Raw genomic sequence first — 12,824 nt, 5'->3', positions numbered from 1 at the left:
GTAAAGAGAAACATTAAAATTTAAAACTTCATGACTATTAAATACATATTGTAAGTTGGTATTTTGAAAAATGAAGTCATTTCTCATAGAAACAAATGTTAAAACAAAAAACATCTCATATTTAAGAATCAAAAATTCAGCAAATAAGACATCCATAACTACCAAATAAGACAACCCTAACAAAGATAGTTTTCTCTTTATGTCACTAAAGATAAATTATGGTGGGGAAATGAACTTCTGCTAATGATGGCCTTGATGAAAGCATTGAGACAACAACATCAATATTCACTTTATCACAACATCTCAAATAGATCTTCTCCAACTCTAAGCAATTTTCAATCACACGCACCACACCCGTAGTTGTGACATATTTACAACACATTAGGAATAGTTGTAAAAGCCCACAACAACTCTTTGAGATGTCGTAGAGTGTTTTATCATCAACTTCTGTACCGGACAAATTCAACACCTCTAACTTGTGAAGTACAAAGTTCATTTTGAGTCGTCTCACTTCTTTACATGTGGCCAAGTTCAAATGTCTAACCTTACAACATTTACTTAGAATTTGACAAATACTTTTTTCAGATATGTCACCATCTATATAACTCACATCAAGAAGCTCCAAATTGGGGAAAATGGAAGCAAATAATATGATGATCTCGTCGTTTATAAGTGAATTTCCAGGAAAATGTAGAAACTTTAATTGAGGGTGGACATCAAAATCTTTCAAAGTATCATAATTTTCTACACTATCTCTCTCAACATATATGCCTCCCATTCTGATCTCAGCAAGTGAATAACAGTTTTTAATGAGGGCAAACAAAGCTGATTCGGTGAGGTTGGAACATCCACTAAGGTTTATAGATAACAAGTCGGGAAGAAGTAAAGACAAGCGGGAAACATGATGATTATTTAGAAAATCAACACCTTGAAGACCCAAATATTGTATCCCATGAAACTTGGATAGTAAATCATAAATTCCAGGGTAACTATAGCCGATACAATTTTCAAGAACAAAAGTCTTCAAAGGAAGACTTTCTCTTGCAATAGAGTAAAGCAAATCATCAGAGATTTGTGAACACCAAAACTTCAGATAATTCAGACCCTTCAAACTCAGGAAGGAATCAATGTAATGTGAAGCAACACAGTTTGTATCCTTTAGCGCAAGCCTGAAAATAGATAAAGATTTCAATGTTGGTCTGTCACGGAGAGCCAAAGCAATGGCTGCATCGAGATCACGGGATTCGAACCAGAGATGGAGAGAATTAAGGTTGGAGAATCTATGAAAGAAACGAGAGAGTAAACAAAGGTGTGGATGATGAATTCTGATAGAGAATATGAGACGGTTGGTGATGGAGAGAAAGTGTTTTGAGACGAGAGAAAGGGATTTAAAGTCTTGAGTGCCGTCGACTGGATTGATGAGGAATGAGAAGACATGCTCCCAGCAGTCATCTGGTAAGTAAAATTCAGGTTCCGCAATTATAATTGAATTTGTAGAAGAAACTGATTGTTGTTGTTGTTGAAAAGATTTGACACAAATTCTCTTCTTCGTCGTCGTCATGGTGAGGAGGAGGGTTGCTGTGCTAAAAAATGTGTGAAAAAGTATCTTCTTATTGACGATCACACTAACGTTGAAGGAATTAAATTAGGTTACAAAGGAATAATAAACGGATTTCCAAACTTTAAGGAGTTGTTATAACAGATTTACTCATTGATTCCTATACCCCACATTAATTTGATTGCAACAAACTTAAAAATAAAAATAAAAAAATTTTTAAAATGCTAATCAAATTTTTCTTAAAAAGTATCTTATCGATCTAAAACTTAAATACTTTAAGTTAAACGTCCAGCATTCTATTTTTAAAATAATTTGAAGATTTGTAAACATTAAGCCCACTCTGACATGTTTTATGCAAAATTTTGAATTGTTATATTTAAAATAAATGTTGCATTTAGTTTCTTTGTAGTGAGTTTTTCTTGCATCGAATAATATTTTTTTTTTTATATTTGGACTTTAGTCGAAATGGTTCACCTTAGGAATACATCACTTTCCGAAAATAACGTCCCAGATGTTGAACAATATGTCCCATCAACGGTTGGAACGACAGAGAACACAAATTCCATAGTGGTTGCATTGTCTATGGCAACAAGCATTCCAACTAATCCCAGGCCCATGCACACTGCTATAAGAGATCCGATGCCTTCTTATATGTCAGGTTTTGCGATTTCACTGGTTTTTAGGGATTTCCGTAGTGATATACCAACTCCGATGACGGAAGGATTACACAATAACACATCAACGTATGTAGATAATAATGCAACAATATCGTCTCCTTTAAATCCATATGTTGCATCAGGTTCTGCCAATAGCAACCCTGGTCAAGTGACACAACATGGAGGGGCTGGGTTTGGCCTCCTAAACACGTCTTCCCTAACAACAAATTCCATGTTGTCCATAAGACAACAAATAGATTAAAGTAACTAGATATGGTTAATATGCTTACTCAGTAAATTGGTACAATGTTCAACCCCCTAATTAAGAACACTAACCAAAGCGTACCATCCAGACAAATAGGGATACATGACAATGGGGTTGCCCCCATAAATAAAGGGAAACAACACCAACAGGAACTTCGATTTGTCGTACCTCATGTGCTTGGGGGAGGAGAATAACGTATATGTCAAGTTAACCCAGGGATAATTATGGTGGGTAGGAACCAAGATGCTGAGGAGGTAGTCCGGAATGTTTGACAAGATAACCTAAGGGGGAAAATAATCTAGTCCACATAGTCGAAAACATCCTTGCCCATAATGGCCTTAATGTAGGACTACATAGGCCAAACTTCGTGTCTCTTTTGTCTGATTATGTGCTGCAAGCAGAACTCCTTAGGGGATGGAAAGTCCCTAAATTCACTAAGTTTGCAGGAGACACAAGTGAGTTGACTATCGAACATATCGCTCGATACCAAACTGAAGCAGGTGATATAGCAAATAATGAGAATTTGAAAATGATAGTTTTCCCAAATTCTCTAACGAAAAATGCCTTTACACGGTTCACGACACTTCCCTATCATTCAATACATAATTAGAACCAATTGGAGTGAGTGTTTCATGAACAATTATATATTCGACAGTCAAAGATTAGTCTTAAAGAATTGGCTAGTGTAAGGCGTAAAACGCCTGAGTCAATTGATGACTACTTAAACAGGTTCAGGTTGTTGAAGGCAATGTGCTTTACCCAAGTGCCTGAACATGAATTGGTCGAAATGGTCGATCGCACTAGTACAAAAAGAATAATATAATTTGTAAATTTACACCCGTTTTACATAAAACGGGTGTAAAAAGCAAATGCGGTGGCAGTTTTGTAAATAAAGTCTTATTTTGAATTTTAGTACGTAACAATAGACACCCTATTTTTAAATAACGGGTGTAAATTCAAATATTATTTATTATCAACTCTATATTACACCTGATATTCAAAAAAAGGGTGTAAATTTAAAAATAAAAATAAAATATTCGTGCCTTAAACAATAACTTTTATTATTCTTATTTGTTTAATCTTAAATTTTCTTAAAAAAATAATAAATTTTAATATTAATATATAACAATAGACACCCTATATTTAAAAATAGGGTGTATAATTATAACAATATAAATGACTAAATTTATATTAAACCCGTTATATTAAAATAGAGTGTAAATTTTGGAATATTAATATAACAATAGACACCCTATATTTAAAAATAGGGTGTATAATTATAACAATATAAATGACTAAATTTATATTAAACCCGTTATATTAAAATAGGGTGTAAATTTAGGAATCCCTAAGTACAACTTTTGGATTTCCGTGAAGCTATTATCACGCAGCACATGTTTTTAATAACGTGACGCCATTTTCGCTCTCTCTCTCTCTATGCATGTGCTCTCTCTCTTTCTCTCTCTTCAACTTTCTCACTCTTCTTCTTACTAGCTGCTGCTTACAAAATACAGTTGCAGAAAATCAAGTAAAACGAGATCTTCGTATTTTCAACCCTATTTCTTCTCTTCTGATTCAAATCAAATCTACGAAATGAAAACTAACAAAACTTCAAATCCTGTTATTACTTTCGATCACAAGAGGTATAATCACTTCATTTTCTACTAGATCCGTTCAATTCTAGTTCTAATTCTACATCGGTTTTTTAGGGTTGATGATTTAGTTTATTTCTGCTATTGAATCTATGTGATATTCAACTTTCCATTTTTGGTTTAGTGTTTGGATAATCAAATTATTGAGAATGAGTCAATGCTGAGTGAATGAGTCCGTGTGTGTTTTAGTGTTTTTAGTTTTTGTTTTGATGGATTTAATTGATTTAGTTATGGATTTTCCTGTGTTAATCTAGTCTGCATTTGGTAATTGTTTGTTGAGGTTTAACTTTGATTTTTGGAAATTGATTTGTATTTTGGTGTGAACAGGGATGCCTATGGGTTTACGGTGAGACCTCAGCACCTGCAAAGATACCGTGAATATGCGAATATATACAAGGTCTTGTAGTGCTTTTGGTTTATTTTTCTTTTGTTTTAGAGGAAAGAATAGGAGAATAATGGGAAGGAAATTTCACGCAATGTTGGTTTTTTTCAATCTGGCGGTTGTTTTGATCTTAAAACTTACTCAATTTTGGTTTCAGGAGGAAGAGGAGGAAAGGTCAGAGAAGTGGAAGTCATTTTTAGATAGGCAGGCAGAGACGGAGTCTTCTGAATTGGCCTCAGCTGTGGGAGAAGATGAGAAAGTTTCTGGGGACGAGGTTGTCGGGGAAGAACACGGTAAACATTTACAACAAGTGCTGGCAGTGCTGGTCAGTAATTGTTTTGTGGCAAACAAATCCAAATGTAAGTTTGGTTGTTCTCAAATTAATTATTTGGGGCACATCATCTCTGGAGCAGGGGTAGCCGTCGATCCTGGAAAGATAAAATGTATCTTAGACTGGCCCAGTCCTAAGAATGTGAAAGGCGTGAGAGGATTTTTGGGTCTCACGGGATATTACAGGAAGTTTGTTAGAGACTATGGTAAAATTGCCAGGCCTCTAACTGATCTCACAAAGAAGGACAATTTCCTTTGGAGTAAGAGTGCCAAAGACGCTTTTGAGAAATTGAAAAGAATCATGACCACTCCTCCTGTTTTGGTGCTCCCTGATTTTTCCTTACCGTTTGAAGTCGAATGTGATGCTGCAGGGAGAGGTGTGGGAGCAGTGTTGATGCAAAGGAGACAGCCCATTGCCTACTTCAGTAAGGCCTTATCTGAGAATAACTTGGCAAAATCTGTGTATGAGAAGGAATTGATGGCTTTGGTTCTAGCCATACAGCACTGGAGACACTATTTATTGGGTAAGGAATTTGTGGTTTACACTGATCACAAGAGCCTTAAACATTTTTTACAGCAAAGAGTGTCCTCTCCTGACCAACAGTGTTGGCTGGCTAAACTCTTAGGGTACCAGTTTGAGGTAAAATACAAACCGGGCTTGGAAAACAAAGCAGCGGATGCGTTGTCAAGGTGCTTTGATGAAGGGGAATTAGCTTCTATGTTACATACACCAAACTGGCTGGAGAGCAGTAGGTTACTGCAAGAGGTGAAGAAAGATAATGAGGTGAAGAAATTAACAGAAGAGGTGGAAAAGAATCCACAATCCAGACCTGGTTTTACTCTGCAACAGGGTGTGTTGATGTATCATGGTCGCTTGGTAATAGGACCAAATTCTCCCTCTATTCCTTTACTACTAAAGGAGTGCCATAACACTCCCATGGGGGGCCATTCAGGATTCCTCAGAACCTACAGGAGGATATCTGAAAATGTCTATTGGAGGGGTATGCAAAGGACCATTAGAGACTACGTGAGGGCCTGTGATACCTGTCAGAGACAAAAGTATGCAGCCACCACTCCTGGGGGTCTGTTGCAACCGTTGCCGATACCGAATGCTGTTTGGGAGGATATCTCCATGGACTTCATTACTGGTCTACCTAAGTCCAAGGGATACGAGGCAGTGTTTGTGGTGGTTGATAGGCTGTCCAAATATAGTCATTTCATCTTAATGAAACACCCTTACACAGCAAAATCTGTTGCAGAGGTTTTTGTGAGGGAGGTGGTTCGGCTACATGGAATACCCAATTCCATTGTCAGTGACAGAGACCCGTTGTTTGTGAGTTATTTCTGGAAAGAGTTGTTCAAATTGCAGGGGACTGCACTCAAAATGAGTTCATCTTACCATCCTGAGACAGATGGACAAACAGAGGTCATTAACAGATGCCTTGAGAGCTATCTAAGGTGCTTTGCAGCTGAACAGCCTAAATCGTGGTCTTACTGGATTCCGTGGGCAGAATACTGGTACAACACGACCTATCATGTCTCTATAGGAAAATCTCCTTTTGAGGTGGTATATGGGAGGCAACCACCCAAGTTATTGAGATTTTTGAGCAATGAAACCAAAGTGGCAGCAGTGGCTTTGGAACTGAAGGACAAGGATGAAGCACTCAACCAGTTGAAACTACATTTACTGAAAGCTCAACAACAAATGCAGTCCTATGCTAACAAGAAGAGGAGGGATTTGAAGTTTGAAGTCGGGGAATGGGTGTTTCTGAAATTGAGGCCTCATAGGCAGCAGTCTGTAGTCAAAAGGATTAATCAAAAACTTGCAGCTCGTTTTTATGGTCCTTTCCAAATTATAGCGAAGATAGGTACAGTGGCCTACAAATTGCAGTTGCCTGACCAGTCTAAAATTCATTCGGTCTTCCATGTGTCTTTACTTAAAAAGGCAATTGGGGATTACCAAGTGCAAGGGGAGTTGCCTAAGGAGTTGGAGGTCGTACTAGATGATGAGATATATCCTATGCAGGTGTTGGGCAGTAGGGTGACAGTTCAAGGGGGCGTTTCCACTCCTCAAAGTTTAATTCAGTGGAAGAACAGACCTGCCGAGGATGTAACATGGGAGGATGATGCTGTACTCAGGGGGCAGTTTCCGGATTTTAACCTTGAGGACAAGGTTAATTTGGAAGGAGGGAGTATTGATGGAGAGAAGGAGACACAGTTGGGCCTGGACTCTAACATCAGGCCCAAGATATGGAGAGTGTATGAGAGGAGGCGTGGGAAAGCAAGAGAGAGAAAGGAGGAGGAAAACGCGTGTGCATGGGATGCATGAGGAGTGAGGTCAGCTGGGTTATCTAGGAGTGCAGGTTGCATGGGTTACTGGACCATGGTATCTTGATTATTTATATTATTATAAATGAGATAAAGAAAAAGAAAATTCCGATTTTATAATTGCAAGTGATATATTTGTAAGTTATCATTATAAACATGTAGTATATTTATTACTGAATTGCACTTATGGTGATAAAATTATAGTTGTACATGCTCTGAACCAACTAAAATTGTATGTGTTTCTATGTCGAGTGAAGAAAGTTAGTGTTGGTACAAATTTTGTGAAAAAGGAAAAAAGTTTGTGATGTTGTTGTTTTTGGTGGCTTTAATGTAACTAGGAGTTTATATGCAGGGGCATCAACAAGATAACGGATGGGCATGTGGATATTATGTCATGAAAAATATGTTTGACATTATTGATGCTTGTATTGTTGAAAGATTCAATGAGGTATTTTATATTACATATATTTAATGAAAAACATGTAAATTATTGTTTTAACATGTAGTTGTTTAATTTATTATATGTTTGAACTTGCAGATATTCACAGACACCTCATCATATGAAAAAGAGTCAATTGATCACATCCGACAACTTTGGGCTCAATTCTTTTTGCAAAAGGTTGAAGAGCAAGAGAACCAGGAAAAGAAAGATTTAATGACAAAACAGAAGCGATTAAAAAAAACTTATATATAGATATATTTTTGTTCCATGAATGATTTATTGGTACAAGTTACATGAACAAAGTGGTTGAATTTTTTTCTTACATGAATACAATTTTTGTTGATGTATGACTTGGTGCAAGATTCTAAAGATTAGAGAAATGTTTGTTTTGGTTATTTTTGTTTTTTATTGAATATCCAGGAATATATAAAAATATTTGGTTTAATGAAATTTCAAATAAAATATTTTTAAAAAAATTGAGATATTTTACACCCTTCATACACAAAATAGGGTGTAAATGTGTTAAAATTAAATGTAATTATAAGATATTTTACATTTGATATATCAAAAATAGGGTGTAAATATTTGTCATTTTACACCCGTTTGAATTATAATAGGGTGTAAATTCGTTTAACTTCAATGTATGTAGGTGACAATTTACACCCGTTTTATATTAAATAGGGTGTAAATGTCCTAAAATTCAATGTATATATCTACCAATTACACCTTTTTTTATCTAAAACAGGGTGTAATAGGTGACAATTTACACCCGTTTTATATTAAATAGGGTGTAAATGTCTTAAAATTTAATGTATATATCTACCAATTACACCCTTTTTTTAAATCTAAAATAGGGTGTAATATATTCTCTTTTTACACCCGTTTTAAAACGGGTGTAAATTCTTCATACATATCTCACCCTTTGAATTTACACCCTATCATAACGGGTGTAATATGTATAAAAAACGGGTGTAAAATCTTCTTTATGCACTAGTGTCGGGATATAGATTATTCTATTAGAAAGAAACTAGATACCCAATATCTGAGAGATATGGCTCAGTTGGCTGATAGGGTTTGATAGGTTGAACGCCTGAAGGTCGAGAAAGCCAGAACAGGAAAATTTCATAAAAAGAGAAGGTTTCCTATATAGAGGCAGATGAGAGAGGCCATGAATATGTTGTAGGATACGTAGAGGTAGAAGAAAACAACGTAAACGTGGCAGAACTTAATCTAGGACCTCCAATCGTTTGTAAACGATTGAAATTGTCCGACGAAAAGAATCTAGTCGAACAAAAAAATGAAAAATTTGTCGCTAAAACGTAGACCTTTGAAGTAACTAAGTGCGATGTAATTTTTGACCTTTTAGTCGCTGATGACCAAATCAAAGTCCCTAAGGGACTAAAAACTCCACCTTTAAAGCAACGAAAGAAAATAGTGTTTTGTAAGTTTCATAACTTTATGAGTCATAAGACCTTTCATTGTGTCCTTTTTCAGAGATTTGATGCAAGGAGCGTTGAATGAGGGAACACTAAAGTTTGCTGATAAGGTTAAAGCTCGAATGCAGATGGATTCTGACCCTCTGCAAATCAAATATGAAAACTATGTTGAACCACTCAAATGTTTAATGGCCGAGGCTACTGAGAGCCCTGGTGTGGAAATGGAAGTTTCTGAGTCGGAATATGTTGAGAAAGTCAATGCAGTTTACCCCATTGCCGAGGAGGAACTTATGTAAGTTTAAGGAGTGCCTTTGAGGGGGGTGAATGAGGCACTTAGACGATTTTCCAGATTTTTGACGGTTTATGACTTTACTTTCTTGAAATGCTTATGTGATGAAAAGAGGTAAAGTGCGGAAAGTAAAGAACACCACGATGTATAGTGGTTCCCCTCACAAATTGAGAGTACTCCACTCCCCTTTCAACACGAAAGAGAGTTTCACTATAATGTTAGATTCCTAGAAAAGACACCTTAAGGTCTTTCTATCTAATGCTAACACACCAAGAACAATCCTCTTGGATTTATAATGTTTAAAGTCCAATCGAGACTTAATTTCTCACAAAAGGGCCTTTTGTATCCACACACCGGATAACAAGGATAAACCTTACAAACTTATTCTTAACAATCCTAAAAATAAGTTGTAAGCAAGAAATATAATTTTGAATTTTTGTAGAAGATGAAATAGTTGGAATTTTGAAGTATATCAATTTATCAATTGATCTTCTCCTTTGTAACACTTAATTCTCACAATAATTATACAAGTGTTCTTTGTATGAAATGAAACTATGATGCTGAAAATGAAAGTTTATGCAAGGTTTCACTCTAAAGAAAACTTGGAAGAACACTTAAAAAGTTTGAGAGAATGTGTGTAAATGATTTGAAATTTTGCAAGGAGGTGATTTTGAAATCTGAAAAATGATGTTTATATAATGTCTAAAACACCTCCTCAGATGAATGCAATAATTGATAACATGAAATTATATCACATTTTAAGACTTAATTTAATTAGATTATATTATCATTTACTTTAATTTATCCCATTTTATCAGATATTATGCAGTATTTCTTTTCTATTTACATCAGGTACCCATTTTGGAGCAAAAGTGAAAAAGGGAAGAAAAGGAGGTGTAAAAAGCAATAAAAAGGAAACAAATAACCAAGACCAAGCCCAGCCCAAAAGAAAGCGCACGTTGCCCCTGTGACGGGCGTCACAAGGAGCGTGACGAACGTCACACTAAAAGCACTCTTGTGACGGACGTCACACATGGTGTGACGAACGTCACACCAATCCTCTATATTTTTGGCGCAAGGAACTCAACTGACCACGTTGAAGCCTACTTCCACGCACGCTTAATCCTCGGAACGAGACCACGCACACGGAAACCCTTGAAAAATAGTTACACCAGCAGCTGTATAAATAGCAGCTAATTGGGAAGTTTCAAAGGGGGGAGTTTTTGCACGCTCAGTTTTGCGGAAGCTCTGCCAAATTTTCCTTTTACGCCTTCGCTTATTTATTTTTTCCTTTCCAGCACTTAGCATTGTTCATTTTATTTTATTTCTTTTGCAAGCTTTACTTTCTCTTTCCCCTTGCAATTTATCTTCCCCGTTTTTAGCTTTTAGATATTTTTCGCGTAATAGTTTCTACACCGGAAACTATTGTGCAACTTTATACCGGATTTAACCTTACGTTATATTCGAGTTTTATTTCCTTGATTTATTTTACTGCTTAATTGAAGAATCGAAGAACAAATCCTACCGGCTTGTGGTGGAGTGTTCAAGACCATTGTAATACGCATTCAGGTTCTTTAATTGTTATTTAATTTTTAATGTTTTATTCTATTGTTTATTCATATTGCCTGCCTGGAATGAGTCTGTTTATGCATGATATAAATTCTTATTTATTTAGCATGTCTGGCTAATTTGCCTAGGTATCGGTATGTAAAGTAAGCAGAATAAGGGGTCGAGATTGAGTCGGTCTATCTAAACTTAAAATCAAAATCAATCTTTTTATGGTCTCAACTTACAGGTTTAATAACAAGATTTTTTACCAAAGTAAAAGACATAAAGAAGTTAAAATCAATAGAGCGAGAGTTTGAGATTTTAACTGGACAATGTAAGTTAGGCATTAATTCTAGATCAGGGCGAGAGCAAGTTTTAGAGTTAATTAAATTCTGACCTTTTCCAAAAAGTATTTTTAAAGATTGAATGTGAGGACGAGAGTTAAGCATTTGGATTTAATTATATAACCTAAGTCAACAGAGCGAGAGTTTGAGATAAGGGTGTTTAAAACGGTTAGTATTTTCTTAAAAGGAGTTTCTGCAACTTTATTGTTTTCAAAATATGGTTTTTGACTTAATTATAAGTGACAGCTACGTTAATATAAAATCATGGTTTATTCAACAGAGCGAGAGTTTGAGATAAAACCTTTAACCAATAAAGTTAACCGAAACGATTCATTTTAAAACCAAGAAACCGACAAAGACTTGATTCCCTAGTTTTGACGAATTACATACCGATATCCGTTTTATTAATATTTAATCTAGACATTAGTTTAGCTCTTAGTTTTTCCCCAAACAATCAAACATCTTCACCTTAGATTTACGTAGTAACTTTAGATAACGGTATATCGATTCATAAGTCCCTGTGGGATCGATATCTTTTAAAACTACGCGATAGAACTGTGCACTTGCAGTTTGTATCCCATTCTCGACTCACACAGTCGAGCGATCAAGTTTTTGGCGCCGTTGCCGGGGACTTTTATTCAATCGATATCGTAACTCTTCCGTTACGCTGTAGAGACTAAGGTTTCTTTTCCTTCTATTCTTTCTTTCGTTGATTTGTATGCCACGCACTCGCTCTCAAGGCGAACCGCTCTATTTACGAATCAACGATATCGAACTATATCTCCGAGTCTTACGACGAATTCGGGAATATCGTGCTGAAAACAATCTTCCTCCTATAGAACTTCCTGATTTCAAAAACATTTTTTCTTCTTTAACCGAGATGGCAGAACCAGCTCGTGCCCTTAGAGATTACGCCGCTCCATCGCAAGATGAGCCGCATTCAAGTATTGCTCCGCCCGCAATCGAAGCAAACAACTTCGAACTTAAACCTTCGCTGTTGCAGGCTGTGCAACAGAACCAATTCTCTGGAAATCTTACCGAAGATCCAAACCTTCATTTATCCGTGTTTGTCCAATACGCTGATACTGTTAAAGCTAATGGTGTCACTTCAGAGGCAATTCGACTTCGTCTTTTTCCCTTCTCATTAAGAGATAGTGCTAGAAGATGGCTTCAATCTCTTCCTTCCAACTCAGTCACCACTTGGAACGAATTGAAGAAAGTTTTTCTTGCCCGATATTTTCCGCCAAGCAAAACAGCTATGTTAAGAGCCCAGATAAACGGATTTAAACAGAAAGACAACGAGTCCCTTTTCGAAGCATGGGAAAGATACAAAGACATGATGAGACTTTGCCCACACCATGGTTTGGAAGACTGGTTAGTAATTCACACATTTTACAATGGTCTCTTATATAACACGAGGTTAACAATAGACGCCGCCGCAGGTGGTGCATTAATGAACAAACCTTATGCTGATGCTTACCAGCTTATCGAGAGCATGGCCCAAAATCACTATCAGTGGGGAACCGAACGAACGAATGTGGAAAAACCTCAACCGAAAACTGGCATGTACGAGATAAGTAACCTTGATCACGTT

At 36.3% G+C, this 12,824-nt stretch overlaps 1 protein-coding gene and 1 pseudogene across 1 annotated transcript; both read right to left on the bottom strand.

The window, feature by feature from the left end:
* Positions 1 to 205: 205 nt before the first annotated feature.
* Positions 206 to 1,561, bottom strand: LOC127113359 (uncharacterized). Its single transcript, XM_051046487.1, has one exon. The coding sequence runs from the start codon at positions 1,559 to 1,561 to the stop codon at positions 206 to 208; it is 1,356 nt and encodes a 451-aa protein (XP_050902444.1).
* A 10,934-nt stretch (positions 1,562 to 12,495) lies between these two features.
* Positions 12,496 to 12,595, bottom strand: LOC127113360 (uncharacterized; annotated as a pseudogene).
* Between the last annotated feature and the right edge of the window lie 229 nt (positions 12,596 to 12,824).

This window comes from Lathyrus oleraceus, unplaced genomic scaffold (assembly GCF_024323335.1).
Source record: "Lathyrus oleraceus cultivar Zhongwan6 unplaced genomic scaffold, CAAS_Psat_ZW6_1.0 chrUn0283, whole genome shotgun sequence".
NCBI lineage: Eukaryota > Viridiplantae > Streptophyta > Magnoliopsida > Fabales > Fabaceae > Lathyrus > Lathyrus oleraceus.
The sequence above is the reverse complement of the archived record's forward strand: the minus strand, read 5'-3'. Positions and strand labels throughout refer to the sequence as shown.